Here is an 18,231-nt window from a genome sequence, read left to right on the forward strand (position 1 = left end):
ATAGCTTAGGATCTATAACCTGTTGTTGAGCTATTATTTTCTCTGTGAAATGAATGATAAAAGCTCAGATTTTTCAACATCGTTAAAGTCATAATCAATTTGTTGATGTTTGTGGAAAGTGACTATAGAATTGTAATACCCAAAATTCTTTGGCAAGACTGGAAGTTATATGACTTTGTTAACTCTAGGAGCATGTTGTATTTTTCTTACTTGTATAACCTGCAGATCTTTAGTACAGAAGCATAGATTGATTCTCAGACTCAGTTGCTAAGACAGAATTATGATCAAGGCAAAGACAGAATTATGCCCACACACTTAACTGGGGGGTTGCAAAATCATCTACAGCACATTTTATGATTAATTAGGATTGAAAGGGTAAGTTGAGAGCTTTATTCTTACACTACCAAAACAATGCTTATTTCTCTGGAAATTTCCAGTAGAGCCAGATTGAGTTTTTTTTTTAATTAATTTACTTATTTTAATTGGAGGCTAATTACTTTACAATATTGTGGTGGTTTTTGCCATACATTGATATGAATCAGCCATGGGTGTACATGTGTCCCTCATCCTGAACACCACTCCCACCTCGTTCCCAATCCCATCCCAATGGGTCATCCCAGCACACTGGCTTTGATTGCCCTGTTTCATAAACCAAACTTGGACTGGTCCTCTGTTTCACAAATGGTAATATACGTGTTTCAATGCTATTCTTTCAAATCACCTCACCCTCACCTTCTCCCACAGAGTCCAAAAGTCTGTTCTTTATATCTGTGTCTCTTTTGCTGTCTCGTATATAGGGTCATCATTACCATCTTTCTAAATTCCACATATATGCCTTAATTGAACTGATACTGTATTGGTGTTTTTCTGACTTACTTCACACTGTATAATAGGCTCCAGTTTCATCCACCTCATTAGAAATTATTCAAATGTGTTCTTTTTAATAGCTGAGTAGTATTCCACTGTGTATAAGTACCACAGTTTTCTTATCCATTTGTCTGCCAATGGACATTTAGGTTGCTTCCATGTCCTGGCTATTGTAAACAGTGCTGCAGTGAACATTAGGATACACGTGTCTCTTTCAGTTCTGGTTTCCTCAGTGTGTATGCCCAGCAGTAGGACTGCTGGGTCATATGGCAGTTCTATATCCAGTTCTTTAAGGAATCTCCACACTGTTCTCCATAGTGACTGTACTAGCTTGCATTCCCACCAACAGTGTAAGAGGGTTCCCTTTTCTCCATACCCTCTCCAGAATTTATTGTTTGTAGACTATTCGATAGCAGCCATTCTGACTAGTGTGAGATGGTACCTCATTGTGGCTTTGATTTGCATTTCTCTGATAAAGAGTGCTATTGAGAATCTTTTCATGTATGTTAGCCATCTGTATGTCTTTGGAGAAATGTCTGTTTAATTCTTTGGCCCATTTTTGAATTGGGTTGTTTACTTCTCTGGTATTGAACTGCTTGTTTATTTTTGATATTAATTCTTTGTCAGTTGCTTCATTTGCTATTTTTTCTCCCATTCTGAAGGATGTCTTTTTACCTTTCTTATAGTTTCCTTTGTTGTGCAAAGCTTTTAAGTTTAATTAGGTCCCATTTGTTTATTTTTGCTTTTATTTTGGGAGGTGGGTCATGGAGGATCCTGCTGCAATTTATGTCAGAGAGTGTTTTGTTTATGTTTTCCTCTAGCAGTTTTATAGTTTCTGGTCTTCCATTTAGATCTTTAATCCATTTTGAGTTTATTTTTGTGTGTGGTGTTAGAAAGTGTTCTAGTTTCACTCTTTTACACTTGGTAGACCAGTTTTCCCAGCACCACTTGTTAAAGTGTTTGTCTTTTCTCCATTGTATATTCTTGCCTACTTTATCAAAGAGAAGGTGTCCATAGGTGTGTGGATTTATCTCTGGGCTTTCTATTTTGTTCCACTGATCTATATTTTTGTCTTTCTGCCACGAACATACTGTCTTGATGACTGTAACTTTGTTGTATAGTCTGAAGTTAGGCAGGTTGATTTCTGCAGATCCATTCTTCTTTCTCAAGATTGCTTTGGCTATTCAAGTTTTTTTGTATTTCCATACAAACTGTGAAATTATTTATTTTACTTCTGTGTAAAATATCATTGGTAGCTTGATAGGGATTGCATTGAATCTATAGATTGCTTTGGGTAGTATACTCATGTTCACTGTATTGATTCTTCTGATCCATGAACATGGTATATTTCTCCACCTATTTGTGTCATCTTTGGTTCCCTTCATCAGTGTTTTATAGTTTTCTATATATAGGTCTTTAGTTTCTTTAGGTAGATTTATCATAAGTATTTTATTCTTTTCATCACAATGGTTAATGTGATTGTTTCCTTAATTTCTCTTTCTATTTTTTCATTGTTAGTGTATAGAAATGTAAGGGATTTTGGTTTATTAATTTTGTATCCTGCAAATTTACTCATTTATTCATTGATTAGCTCTAGCAATTTTCTGATGGTGTCTTTAGGGTTTTCTATGTAGAGAATCATGTCATCTGCAAACTGTGAGAGCTTTTCTTCTCCTTTTCCAGTCTGGATTCATTTTATTCCTTTTTCTTCTCTGACTGCTGTGGTTAAAACTTCCAAAACTATTTTGAATAGTAATAGTGAGAGTGGGCACCCTTGTCTTGTTCCTGACTTTAGGGGAAATGCTTTCAATTTTTCACCATTGAGGATAATGTTTGCTGTGTGTTTATCATATATGGCTTTTATTATGTTGAGGTATGTTCCTTCTATGCTTGCTTTCTGGAGAGTTTTTGTCATAAATGGGTGTTTAATTTTGTCAAAGGCTTTCCCTGCATTTATTGAGATAATCATATGGCTTTTACCTTTCAATTTGTTAATGTGGTGTATCACATTAATTTATTTGTGAATATTGAAGAATCCTTGGATAAAGCCCACCTACTCATTATGTATGATCTTTTTAATATGTTGTTGGATTCTATTTGCTAGAATTTTGTTGAGGATTTTTGCATATATATTTAGCAGTGATATTGGCTTATAGTTTTGTTTTTTTTTTTTTTGTGGCATCGTTGTCTGGTTTTGGTATTAGGGTGACGGTGGCTTCAAAGAATGAATTTGAGAGTTTACCTTCCTCTGCAATTTTCTGGAAGAGTTTGAGTAGGATAGGTGTTAACTCTTCTCTAAATTTTTGGTAGAATTCACCTGTGAATCTATCTGGTCCTGGGCTTTTGTTTGTTGGAAGATTTTTGATTACAGTTTCTATTTCTGTACTTATGATGGGTCTGTTAAGATTTTCTATTTTTTCCTGGTTCAGTTTTGAAAGGTTATACTTTTCTAAGAATTTGTCCATTTCTTCCAAGTTGTCGATTTTTTTTGCATATATTGCTGATAGTAATCTCTTATGATCCTTTGTATTTTTGTGTTGTTTGTTGTGATTTCTGAACTTTCATTTCTAATTTTGTTGATTTGATTCTTCTCCCTTTTTTTCTTGATGAGTATGGCTACTGGTTGGTCTATTTTATTTATCTTCTCAAAGAACCAGTTTGTAGTTTTGCTGATTTTTTGCTATAGTCTCCTTTGTTTCTTTTTCAATTATTTCTGCTCTAATTTTTATGATTTCTTTCCTTCTACTAACCCTGGGGTTCTTCATTTCTTCTTTTGATTAACAGTTTCTTAGCATATTAAGGATTTGTTAAGCTCTCTGACATAACAAGATTTCATAACAAAAGACATAAGTAATAGGTCTTAAATTCTGATTCAAGAGGGTTTTTATTTAAGTAAAATATGGTAGAAATTTTGTTACATTAAATAGCATTTTAAATTAAGAAAGTCATGAAATCTGTGGAAGGTGTTATGTGTTTTCTAAATTACAAATTTATTTTAACAGGAGAATATATTCCAAGGCTTTAATATGGAAATATGTGTAATACTTGGAATATGCGAATCTGTATGTTGACTGTTACATTTCATTTTTTTGTAATTATATATGTTCTACATTTAGTTCAGGTAGATGAAACCAAAGACTTTTATAAGGCACTCATTCCAGAACAATTCTTTATCCCTAACTATGCCGAAAGATCTGGAAAAAAGTTTACATAATTTAAAAATATTGATCTTGTATATTTTTTTCAATTCAATAAATACTTTTTATTTTTTACTTAAATATTTTAGGGATGATATGAGAATAAGCCATCTGCACTTTCATGAAGCTTAAAGTCAGAGTGAATAACCAATATCACACATATACAGAAAACTTGATATTAACTTTTCATAAGTCACATTAGCATATGCAGTTGGTATAACAGCTAGAGATGTGCATATTTATTATCATGTTGTGAGGGAAAGAAAACTCATTCTATGAAGACCAGTGATATATATATACACACATATATATTTCTTTTTTGCAACACATTTGTACCAGCAAACAAATTATTCAATTTTATCACAATATGTTCATTAGGATGAAACAAGTTATAGGATACGGATTCTAGTTTCAGATATGTTTAACTAAAATAGTCATTACCAGAGTGAAAGAGTTTATGTAAAGAGAAATAATAAAAACAAACAAACACTTATTTATGTCTTAAAAACAAAGATAAAAAGGGAAGTGACTGGAGAGTTTTGGTAGTTCTAGCTAACTCATACCAGGTATCAGCAAGGCTTCAATACATTAAAAAAAAAAAAAAAGCTTCTAAACAAAATGTGAGAAAAGAAATAAAGATAAGATTAGAGAAGAGATGTACTCAAGAAGATTTTAAAAACTGGGGAAAAGGAAAAATGAAAAATAGGAAAATAAAAGAATGAATAAAGTTTCTGCAGGTTCAAGGTGGCAGATAAAATGTGTATTTTTAAAAAACATATCTACTTTTTAAAAGTAGCATTGGAAAAGTAATAAACCAAAAATAAAAATAAAATCACATTGGTTATTAGGTTAGTAAAGAAACTTTACAGAGTAGAACAGTTTCAAAAGCAATACATTGAAAGGGCACCACTGTAAAGATACCTCCTGCAGCTGACCCAGGATCAGGGATGGTACAGCTAGAAGCAGGGATGGGAGGAGTTATAACAAGTGAGCAGGTCAGCTATGGGATTAGTGAAGGCTTACAGCATCGCCTGACCAGAATCCTGTTTCTGAACAGCTACCTATGGCATTTGCCTCCTGGAATACATCTGAGGACCAGCTCTCTTAGAAATGTGGGTCTACCACTAGCCATGCAGCCTGGGCACTGACATCAGAGATAAAACAGGACACGCTTCCCCAATGAGAAAGTAATTTTCCTGCCAATAGTGTGGTCAATGAGAAAGGCAACTAAAGGAAGAAAATTTCCAGTTGAACTAATATGAAACCCATTTGCTAATCATGGGAGGAAATAAAGCTTTTAAATAGTATAAAAAGAAATGATCAAGATTAAACTAGAAATTCAATCCAATTCCATTCAAACTCATATTTTAAGATTCAAGACAATAACAACATATTGAGGAGAGTAAATGTCATTAAATTTTGAGGGCATAATAGGGACTTACAAAAAGACAGTCACTAGTGAGAATCAATAAGAAGATCAATGAAGCAAAGACAAGTGCAATGATAGTCTAACATAAATATGCTTTCACCTTATATGAAGGATGTCAAATCAGTGGTAAAATGGTGAACTAATGAACAGCTTCTGTTGGGGCAGCTAGATTTTGATCTGAAGGAAAAAAGCATTCCATTCTGATGTCATCCTTTCTGTCCATGCATCTCTAAAAAACTTGTAATCTTCAAAGATTAAAGGTTAGAATTTAAAACAAAATATAAAGACTAAAATATATAAAGAATATTTCAGTAATTTTGGCTTGAGGAAAAGTTTTCTAAAACATAAAATTGAGAAAGCATTCAGCATAGAATTAACAGATGAAATTTTATGTATTTATATGGACAAAAAAGAACAAACTATATAAATTGAAAGCAACTAGGACAAAGTAAAAGAAAACTCTTCCAACATATATAAAATGATGATGTAAATACTTATACCATAAGATTTTAAAATGAACATGAGAAAAGACAAATCAAAATGAAAATAGGCAAGTAAAAGGGCATATGCTTTACATAGGAAATAAACAGTTAATATATGTAAGAAAAAGTGTTTGTTTGAATCATCTGTTGCTTTGGTCTTATTTGATTATAGAGGAAATACGCTGCTGAATACAATATCAGAACATCTATCAAACAAAGAAGCCAGCTATATTGACCCAAACAATAGTATAGGCAGGTAGCCAAACCTAGGTCTATGAGATTGTTTTTCTAAATTTGAATAAAGATCAAAATAGATTCCTGATTCAGCCATATGAGGCAACCTACAAAAATGGTAACACAAAAGATTCATGGTTGTCAAATAATTTAAAGTGATTATTTATTATTAATTTAATTGGGAAGTTACTCCAACTCCATCATATCAGTAAGGCCTGTAATACCTATTATATAGCAATTAATCTCCTAAATCAGTGCTTATCCATGCCATCTCCATATAACCAGTTGGGGAGCTTTGTCTAGGCCCACACCTCAGATATTCTACATCAGGCTGTACTCCCAAACCCTCTTAACAACCCATACCTATGCCCTCATAGGGAGTCCTCCATTCTCATTGTTTAAGGATAAAATAAGAGGCACTCATTTTCCAGTGCCTCTCCATGATATATCAGAAGTAGCTGGCAGTAGGCTACAGTGGCAGTACAACTAAATCAGGAATAATTTGAGTATAAGGAAAAAAATGACCTCTGACCAGTGCGCAATATCTCAAACAATAAAATTTCCTGTTTACCTTTACTGGATAAAGAGATGTTCAGAGTTGAGGAAACACATGAATTCAATAATACTAATTACAAATATGTGTCACACTATTAAGGAACTGGAAAAGACAAGAATGGACTATTAGCGATGGGAGGAAAATTTATGCAAGTGAATTTCTCAGAGTGGACCCAGTATTGGGACTATTCCTGCTCCAAAGAAATGCAAGTTGGCAATTTTTCATAGTCACTCCATGAGTGTTCAAAACACTCATGTTCATGTTGGTAGGGACAGAAGCTCTGGAAGGGATAAAGAACACGAATTTAACTTTAACAAGAAGAGTAGTTACTGACTCTGGAGTACTCAGTTGTCATTGAATGAACCAATTACTGAATTCCAATATGTTACTATAACTCAAGGGAATTTAACCCATTTACTTAAGGGTAACCTAAAGTCACTGGTCCCTTTCCATAATACAACTGCAGCCATTTGTCCTTACTACCTACACACTGGTTCTAGAAATTGTACTAACTTTTCCTTCCCATTATGCCTTTGTCAATGGTCACAGCAAATGGCTTACTGAATGCTTTATCATATGCCCAGTCACTCAGTCAGGTCTGACTCTTTGAGAGACTATGGACTGTAGCCCACCAGGCTCCTCTGTCCATGGGATTATTCAGGCAAGAATACTGGAGTGGGTTGCCATTTATTTCTCCAATAAACTGTCATGGTGTCTCACATATTGCTGTCTCCTTTCAAGAAATGCCTTTCACTGAGAAGGAAGAAAGAGAGTTGGTTGATGCCCTAGAGACATAAAGGTCATCTTATATGTTTTATCAGGGAGAAACAGTTGTTCATAGCACATTGAAATGACCTACTAAAGACTCAGTCACTGAACCAGTAGGAGCACTAAGAAACAGCTATGTCATATATTCTAAACTATATGATGCTATATGAACTATATATATATATGATATATATATATATATGATATATATATATGATATATATGATGCTATATGATGCTGTCTTACCCAATTCAGAAAATATGGTTCTAGAGCCAAAATGATTCTGGAGTTTGAGTATTGAAACTTATAATTTATTATAGTTAATACTCACTGTGAATCTTAATTTTATGTGTCAAATTGGCTAGGCAATGGATGTCCAGAGAGCTGATCAAACATTACTTTGGGTGTTTCTGTGAGGGTATTTTTGAATGAGATTTAACATTTAAATCAGTCGACTGTGTAAAGCAAACTGCCCTCTCTAAAACAGGTGAGCCTCATCCAATCAATTGAAAGTCTGATAGAACAAAACGCTGATCCTATCCCAGGAATGAGAATTCTCCAGTGTGATCACCTTTGAACTAGGATATTGACACTTCTTAGTTCTATAGCAGTTTACTAGCCTGCGAAAGAAAAAATAAATATCCACTCTATAAATTTGGATTTGTCAGCCTCAATTAACATGTGAGCCAATTCCGTATAATAAATCTTTCTTCATAATATATACTATTGGTTCTGTTCCAGTAAAGAATACTGGCTAATATACTCTTTCAAACATTTTGCTTCAGACTCTCTAGGTGTTTAACTCTTATGTTTTAAATGTTTTAACACCAAAGAGGAATGCTACCATTTGAGATAAAATTTTCATTGAATTGAAGCTGAAAACTAATACTTGGACATTTTGAGGTGCCTCATACCACTAGACAAATAGGCAAAAGTGACAAATATGATGTTGATTGGTATAAAACTAACTGTAACTCCCAAGGAGAAATAGATTCACTGATCTACAATGGAAGTAGGGAGTACTAAATAAGATTTCTGCTCCAATCACTGGTTTAGTTGTAAGGGTGAGGTTACACACAGTACCAAACAACCCCCAGTATCAGTGGCATAATCTTACAGAGGCTTATTTATCATTCATTCTATGGAGATCTTGGTTGGGTAAGGCTGGGGACGGGTGCCCTCTCTCACCATATTTTCATGCCAATACTGCTGATCAGTGTGGTAAAGGAAGAGAAAAAGTGGAAACTCTACTTTCTGGTCACACTTTATTGTAAGAGAAAGTCAGACACCACGCTTAATACCAAGGTGAAAGGAGTAAAGTCAAAATCAAGTGCCTGGAAGGAGATCTGGAAATATTTGCTAAAGTTCTAGTAGTGCCATGTACTACCACACCTGTCGCTCAAAGTACGTGAAGAATGAATTCTGCTCTACACAAGCAGTACAACCAAAATCTCAGACCTATCCGCTAAAACTACTTGAGTCCCTACACTAGGGAAACATTTCCAAGAAGCTGAGAAATGTTTTATGCTTCAGCTATAGCTTTTAATCAGTAGTAAAACTAGGACTATAGGCCTATAGATTTTACATGTGTTTCATTCTTTGTATTATTAACACTGTCATTTAATGAAATTCACGTATAGTTAAATATATATTTTTCTTATTGTATTTATGTACATTGAGATCAAATGGATAAAGACAAAGGAGAAAATACTCATCTCCAGAAATGTTTCCAAGAACCAGGACTTGAAGCTGGATATAGTAACTATACAAGATTCTGGGTTATCTACATTTTAGGAAGACATGTATTTTTGCTGACATATTTAGTAGCATTAGTAATGACTGGTATTTTTTTTTCAACTTTTATCTTCAGAAAAGAAAAGATATTGGATAATTTGGTGGTTGGATGGTGGTGAACACACACTGTTTACTCCCGCCAAGAATCTGTCTTTCATGCTCAGGTTATGACATCCTCATCTGGCTTTGAGGAAACAAATAATTTGATAGTAATCTTGTAAATCAAGAAGCCCTATTCCAAAGTGCTAACACTGTAACATGGGAAACAAGGAAAACCAAAAATATGATTCTCCTAAGGATTTGAATAGAAGAATAAGGATACCTAAAGCATTTGGAATCAATTTCTCTTAGGAGTAAACTATGGACTCTGTCTTCTTAGTCAGAGTTTCCTCAAACTGTTCTTTTCTTTCTTTCTTTCTTTCTTTTTAATTGAAGGATAATTGCTTTACAGAATTTTGTGTTTTTCTGTCATATATTAACAAGAATCAGCCATTCCAACTTGAGGAGTTGCCTAAAACTGCTCTGATTCCTATCTTTTCTGAAACATATTTCTTCATTTTTCCATTAATTCTATGAGCAACTTCATAACTTTTCAGTAAACTCTATTTTGGATCAGAAACTAGATTTTATTTCTGTTATTTATAGGAAAGTCTATCTAACTAATGCCATTTCCAACTTTAAAACTGATTACCATGCAAATAAAAATAAGGATATATTTTTACCTTTGACAAAAATAGAAATTACTGAAGATAGCCAATTTAAAAGATGTTATGGGAAATAAAACATTATATATTGCTTTGGGGATTATAATTCAATACAAAGTTTCTGTATAGTAATTCAACAGAACCTGACAAGTAAAATTTAAGATATTTGAATATGCTTCTAAAAACAGATTGATTGTTAAATTATTCCAATAATTTTAAAGTGCAGGCAATATAAATATTTCCCAGTAAGAGTAGCTAAAAAAAAAAAAAAACTATGGAATACTGTATAGCTCTTAAAAACATTTAAGCTTATCAGTATCTACTGAATTTGGACAATATTTACCATATGCTTTTGAGCAAAAAGAAGCAAGCTGCAGAGCAATAAAAAACTATACTCTAAATTATACAAAAGATCTATTTCTCTATACAAAACATACATGTAGGTCTATATATGAATACATTGTATATATACAAATGCATTCACTCAGTCATGTCTGACTCTGTGTGTGATCCCAGGGACTGAAGCCTGCCAGGCTCCTCTGCCTGTAGAATTTTCCAGGCAAGAATACTGGAGTGTGGTATCATTTCCTACTCCAGAGGATCTCCCTGACCTAGGGATTGAACCTATGTGTCTTGCATCTCCTACATGGGCAGGCAGATTCTTTACCATTGCACCACCTGGGAGGCCCTAATATACATATATTAATATCTAGATTTATAGAAGGTCTTAGAGGATACACACAAACAATTTGCAATGATAACACCCTGAAAGGTGCTAGACCTTAAAATGGGGCCCTTAACTTAATCTCTAAATTATATTCATTGTAGTGTAAAATTATACAAGTGCATATTTTATTTTCATTTTTCAAAATATTAAAATAGATAAGGTAATAGGATGCCTAACAGTCAAAGAGTAAAAGGAAACATGTAATATATATTTAAAGTACAGTAGAAAAAATGAAATGTGAAAATAAGGCTAACATCAATGTTATTACAGTATATTTACATAAAGCTACACAGCAATTATGTTATTAACTAACATTACCTCAAATGATACTGACAACAAATACAATTCATCAGGGACATATTATGTAGTAAGCACTTCATGGAACTCATCCCAAATTTACTTCATAACTATCCTATGATGCTGGTCCTATTTCTTCATTTCATGGAGAAGATTATGACAACACGGGGCAGTTAAATGATGAGGTTTATAATTATAAGTCAGCAGACATTTAGTTTAACTATAAAATACCAGCAAATCCTAGATTTACTTGGTCTAGTAGAGCTACAGAGGTCTTGGAGTAGCTAAACTTCTTAAAGCACAGTTCCTTAATCCTGCAGTAAGTGCTGAATAAGTCGCTTCAGTCATGTCCAAGTCTCTGTGATACAACAGACTGTAGCCTGCCAGGCTTCTCTGTTCATGAAAATCTCCAGGCAAGAATACTGGAGTGGGTTGGCATGCCCTCCTCCAGGGGATCCTCCCAGCCCAGGGATGGAACCCGCATCTCTTACGGCTCCTGCATGGGCACACAGGTTCCTTACCTCTAGTGCCACCTGGGAAGCCCCTGCAGAGTAAGAGCTATTTTTTTGAAGTGCAGAGAATATTAAAGAACAAGAAAAAGAGGCGCCCTGCTTGAGCATCTGTGTTAATATCAAGGCTTTACTTTTGCTTGTCTTTGACAAGGCTGGAACTTACTGCATGTGGCTGAGTTAGTCAATAATCTGATCATGATCCTCTACTGGAGTTTGACAAAGGCAGTGTTCTGAACTAAATTCCTATGGGGAGCCTGCCTTCTACAGCAAGGTGGTTCCACCCATCACTGCTCAGCATTTGAAACTGGCCCTGGACAACAGGTAGCAGGGAGGGAAGAAAAAGATGAGTATAAGTATGGGAGCCTGTGCTAATTAATTGCATATAGTTTCATTTATCTAACAGAAGATTTGATGGCATCCATTTTATTCTGAGCATTTAAGAGACAACTTTAACATTTGCTTTCTCATTTCTGAGAATAACCTAGAAGACTTACTTTGATCATACTGACATATTTTTCAAAAAGAACTTTGTTTATAGACCTTTTTTCTACTTCATCTGGTATAATGTTTCCTATCATGTTGATAGACAGAAATCAGATCAGTGAAAGATGACATTAATTAGTTAAACGGGCCAAACTAATAATGATTTATTTCAGTGCAGACTGATGACATCAAAAGTATATGGTATCTGTTGAAAAATAATTGTATTTCACTACATCTTGCCTATTACAGGGTATCTTATAAGAGAGTGATAGCTATTGGATTTGGTAGGTAGTAAATGAAAAAATCACATTATGATTTCCAGTCTTTGTTAACCAGCATTTTTTCTTCTGTAGTAGATCTGTATCTTACATTTAATAAAGAAAGGAAAAGAGAGCAGCACTTCCAACCAAAAGATGGTTTAGTTATTTCAGCATCCAGTTAATACACGTGTATGTTTGTGGTGCGATTATTATTATTATTATTAACATTAGCATAGTATGAGAATTACTTCACAATATTTTTAAAAGGAGGACAATCTGATTGAAACAGGTCATTTTGAAAACCAGCATCTGCATTAGTTACTCTTATGTAGTTGATATTCAGTGTTGTTATCTATACTAATCTGGCTGCTGTATTTGAATAACATTATTTCTAGGTTTGTCAGGCTGCTTATTTAATTAATTAGTAGTAAATAAGTTAATGGCAATAATATATTTAGACTTACCCTGGCATTGGTCCATTTCCAGCAAGACTGTAAACCTGACGAGGATTTAGTAGGTATTGGAATTTTCTGTAAATTCTATAAAGGTGAAAACATAGAAGAAAAAAATTAAATTTAGTGGTACCTCCAAGTTTTTATTCTAAAATGCACACTGATTTGGAACATTCTCTATCCTGCTTTTGCATATTATTTATCTAATAAGATTTCAAATAAATACTTTAAAATACCAGGATAAAATTAGTTCAATATCTTTCTTAATAGATCCTTGTGTAATTTACAAATTGGACCACCCTAACAGAGATGAAAGTTATTTATCCCATATATATAATGGTTTTGGACACTTTGTATGTATGTACGTATGTTAGTGAAGACTGTGATCCCATCTGCTTAATTCCTTCACATAAACAATCAGCTTGATGAGCTAGCTCACAAAATTACTAAACTATTTCACCAGGAACATATCAAACAATACATTTTTTTCTGAAATAAATTAATCATTGTTTAACCAATACAATAGAACTGTTTCCAAGTATACACACAATCTCATATCAGAATTCTGAGGCAAAATATCACATGTAAAGAAATATTTTTAGTTTTTAAAATTAGCTTTTACATATATGTGAAAATACTACTATATATCTTAATGCATCCATCTCATGTTTACTGATAGGGCTTCTTTGATAGCTCAGTTGGTAAAGAATCCATCTGCAATGCAGAAGACCCCAGTTTGATTCCTGGGTGGGGAAGATCCCCTGTAGAAGGGAAAGGTTACCCACTCCACTATTCTGGCCTGGAGAATTCCATGAACTGTATAGTCCATGGGGTCACAAAGAGTTGAACATGACTGAATGACTTTCTCATACACACATGTTTACTGATAGAAATCTCCAAATATCTGTTTATATCGTCCTGCTTCCTTGAGCAATACCCTTGCATTCTAGATCTTGAATAATGATTACCACCCAGTGTCTTAAGAATGATTTTAGTCATTCTCGGGACCTCTTTTTCCCCAGCACCTGAAACAGAGGACAATCCTGTACCTTCTAACTGAGTAATGTCTACCATACCTGGTTATTCTATCTCATGCCTTACTTCAGGCTTTCAAATTCTCTCACCAGATCTGTGAAAGTCTTGCCTATACAGCCTTCTTCTGTTCTGCTACTTAAGTACAGTCATGCTGTTTCCAAGAAGAAAAATCACTGCCAGTCAGGAAACATATATAATATTTTATTATATTTTCTCATCTTTCTCCTCCTTCCTCTTAAATTTCAACCCCAATGAATATCTTCTGGCTCCCTACCAAAACAGCACACTCATCCACAATTATGTCTTTTTTTTTCCTTTACCTGTCTAATACCTGCTGCTGCTGCTAAGTCACTTCAGTCGTGTCCGACTCTGCGCGACCCCACAGACAGAAGCCCACCAGGCTCCCCCGTCCCTAGGATTCTCCAGGCAAGAACACTGGAGTGGGTTGCCATTTCCTTCTCCAATGCATGAAAGTGAAAAGTGGAAGTGAAGTCACTCACTCTTATCCAACTTTTAGCGACCCCATGGACCGCAGCCTACCAGGCTCCTCCATCCATGGGATTTTCCAGGCAAGAGTACTTAGAACCAACTCAAAAGCTAGACTTTTGAGTCTTCAGAGACAATGACTGTTTTCCTCTGAACTTCCATGGCAACTTTATTTTAAACACGCTTAACTAAGCTTCTACCTTGGGGCTGCTGTAGAAAATCTATTTATGTGTCTGCCTCCCTGTAGGACTATATCTTCTATCTCATCCCCAGTTTCTAGCAGAGACTAGATTCTCTCAAGTGTTGCCGTCTAAATGATGTGTGAGCTCTTCCACAGCTGTTGATGGGTATGGGAAACTACCTATGTGTGAATATTTATTTCTGTGACCTTTTCCTGCTTATCTAATACATCAAAGAATAAAATCTACATATTTTAAAAGGAAAACCCTGAATGCTGTGCTGTGTGCTTAGTCACTGAGTCATGTCTGACTCGTTGTGAACCCATGGACTATAGCCTGCCCAGGTTCCTCTGTCCATGGGAATTCTCCAGGCAAGAATACTGGAATGGGTTGCCATGCTCTCCTCCAGGAGATCTTCCAAACCCAGAAATTGAACCCAGGTCTCCTGCATTGCAGGTGGATTCTTTAGCATCTAAGCCACCAGGGAAGAAACATATTTTGAAGAGAAAACCCTGAATAGAATCCCATTATTTGTGAAAGATGGCCCCTATGCATTTATGATCACACACATAGTAGATCTCTCTCCTTTAAACATATTTACAGTTCTTTTGATTTTGAATGGTCCTTGTTAGCGTATAAAGGACAAAACGTGAGTGAGTGTGCATACTGCTGCTGCTAAGTCGCTTCAGTCATGTTCGACTCTGTGCGCCCCATAGACAGCAGCCCACCAGGCTCTGCCGTCCCTGGGATTCTCCAGGCAAGAACACTGGAGTGGGTTGCCATTTCCTTCTCCAATGCATAAAAGTGAAAAGTGAAAGTGAATTCGCTCAGTCATGTGTGACTCTTAGCGACCCCATGGAGTGTGCATACAGGAGAACTCAAATATCCTCCTTGCCCCATTAAATTTAATTTATTGATAATTTCAGTGTATCTATCTATATTTTTTAAAGAGTTATCTTTAGGTACTAGGAGAAGAGGGAGAAAGATATTTCATTTAAGGGTCATTTGGCATGATTAATGTTATTTTAATTTGAGGGAGATTTTTCCACTTGAAAAATTTTTTCACTTTATACTCCATTTGTTTCTAATTTCAAATATGAATTTTAGTCTCATCTATTGCTTTGTGAAGAGTGTGCTTCTTTTCAAGATATCTATAACATAAACAACAACAAACTATGAGTAGTAAAGGAGGAAATGATTTTATCATCATCATTTACTATTTCATGTGTCTAAAAGTAAGGCAACTAGTCTCTTTAGTAAAACATTATAAATACTTTATATCAATAAGCCACTAGTTATTTAAAATAATTTCTATCATATTTAGCAGAGTTTAAAATATATATGGTGATAAAAAGGGAAAACGTTTTAAGCAGAAATAATATTTTATTGAATGGAAAATGACCATTCTTCATTTAACTGAAATAAAGTTGGAAAGTTAAATGATAGAAAAGTAAATTACTTTTCAAAATTCCATTATTCATAGAAACATTTCAACTTCGTTATTTGATAAAACCACAATAGAAATTTCTATTTTATTATCACAGTGTTTTTGTGAATGCTTTTATCTGATTGCTCATTTTTTGGCTGGGATCAGTAAAAATTTCTAGAAATTATTAAGGTATCAGGTAACAACTAAATTTCTGTTTATGACACTCTTTAGGAAGGAATGATGCTAAAGCTGAAGCTCCAGTACTTTGGCCACCTCATGCGAAGAGTTGACTCATTGGAAAAGACTCTGATGCTGGGAGGGATTGGGGGCAGGAGGAGAAGGGGACGACAGAGGATGAGATGGCTGGATGGCATCACTGACTTGATGGACGTGAGTCTGAGTGAACTCCGGGAGTTGGTGATGGACAGGGAGGCCTGGCATGCTGTGATTCATGGGGTCGCAGAGAGTCCGACACAACTGAGTGATTGAACTGAACTGAGGATGACATAAAATTTACTCTTCAGTGTGGCAACTTTCATATCTTTAGTAATTATTAGAATTTAATCATTAATTTTACAAAAAGGAAAAAAAAATAGTGTCCACAAGAATACTGAGACTATAGGTAATGCAGCTCATTATTATTCTGAGTAAATATACTATTCTTCTCCAGTGTATATGTCATCATGTTCTCCAAACACACATGCAGATAATCATTAAAATATATTTTGTCTAGAAGCTGAATGTAAATTCCATTTCTCACTACTGGGCAGGCGATGAATTTCGTTCCTTACTACTGGGTGATGATTTACCTGAAGTCACCTGTTGACCCTCTAGAGAATGAATTTTCATCCAACTGTATTTATGGAGCTGTGCTATATGCAAAGCTCTTTATTAATGGCTAGGGAAGTTAATAGGCAGGGTGGAGAGAATTCAGATATCTGAGATATGATAATAAAATCTCTGCAAAAGGCCATTACTATATTAAAATTTGAACTGTAAAACAGGGAGAGATCATACCAATATACATTGTTACACAGAGATGACAGCACCATTTATTTCACATTAAAATTACTGAACCATGAAGGATAATAGTTTTAAATGTTTTTATACCATAAATTTAGTTTCACATGTATATGACATAGTAATAAAGCTGATTTTTTTTTTTAAAAATCAGTAAATAAAGCTGACTTTTAAAAACATACCGTTCTCCTTGCTTCCCACCACTTTTGGGGTTCACAAAAACTAAAAGTGGATGAGTACCAGGAACTGGAGTGATCTAGAAGAAAAGTTGAATATGTGGACAAATTATTTACATTAGATATAAAGAGAACTCCTTGTTATTTCTACTTTATGACATGCCAATTAGCAAATTCAAGAATATGGTTCTTTTGTCCTGTAATGAGGAGATAAACAGCACAGATAGATAATAGATACTAGATCTATTTAATAACCTAGTTAAATCCTGTGCTTTGTCTCCATATGTATCAACAGGAATACCCACTCCACTAGGAACAGGGGCAGAGGATAAGGCAGGTATAATATGGAAAGAGAATAACCTCTCAGTAGCTATGAGATGAAAACAATAGGTCCAATTGTGGGACACTGAATAAACCACCCAGAATAAAGCAGAATATAGTGGGGAAGAAAGTTAGGAAAGAAAGAGCTCAAATTAGATCCATCTTAGAAATGATCCCTACTCCAGAGCTTTGTAGCACATTTGGAATCCATCTTCCCAACGACTTGTGAACCAGACTCTAAATAAGATCGTTTGAGGCCACTTTCAGCCTGAGTCCCCATCTGCACAGCACCTCCTCAATGCTTTCTTTTCCTACTTGAGAATGCCAGTTAATCCAGGCTACTTGCTAAACAGGAATTCATTAAATTGACTGAGCCCCTATACACCATGCACTTTTCATCATTATATACTTGATGTAATCCAAAAAAGTGCCTGCTCTAGTGGAGCTTATAATCTGGGAGATAAACATGAGAAACAAACAAATATATATTTAGTAATGAAAAGTATCACCAGAAACAAAGCAGGTAAGGTAATAGCATTTCATTGACAAGGGGGAGAAATTATCTTTTGATAGAGTGGCAAAGAACACTTGTGTTTTACTTAAGTTCCATGTTAAGAGATAAGCTCTTTTAAATAAAAGTATTTCTATTCAATGTATGACTATGTAACTCAGATAAGCTCTTTTAAATAAAAGTATTTCTATTCAATGTACGACTATGTAACTCCCATTTAAACATAGTTTGATGATAATAATATTTTAATAATAAAACATGCAACTAACATAATTCTCTAAATAAATATTACGTTGAAAGGTTTTAGATCA

General features: G+C 34.6%; 1 protein-coding gene across 6 annotated transcripts in view; it reads right to left on the reverse strand.

Moving 5' to 3' along the window:
* Window positions 1-18,231, reverse strand: part of DGKB (diacylglycerol kinase beta) — a 799,100-nt gene that overhangs the window by 524,455 nt on the left and 256,414 nt on the right. For all 6 annotated transcript variants that reach the window (XM_068972349.1, XM_068972347.1, XM_068972346.1 and 3 more), the window contains 2 exons: window positions 17,095-17,168; window positions 12,776-12,850 (listed from right to left, as the gene is read on the reverse strand). In XM_068972349.1, coding sequence (XP_068828450.1) covers window positions 12,776-12,850; window positions 17,095-17,168 — 149 coding nt within the window. The remainder of the gene's footprint in view (window positions 1-12,775; window positions 12,851-17,094; window positions 17,169-18,231) is intronic.

The sequence above is a fragment of the Capricornis sumatraensis genome, chromosome 5 (genome assembly GCF_032405125.1).
Source record: "Capricornis sumatraensis isolate serow.1 chromosome 5, serow.2, whole genome shotgun sequence".
NCBI classification, from domain to species: domain Eukaryota; kingdom Metazoa; phylum Chordata; class Mammalia; order Artiodactyla; family Bovidae; genus Capricornis; species Capricornis sumatraensis.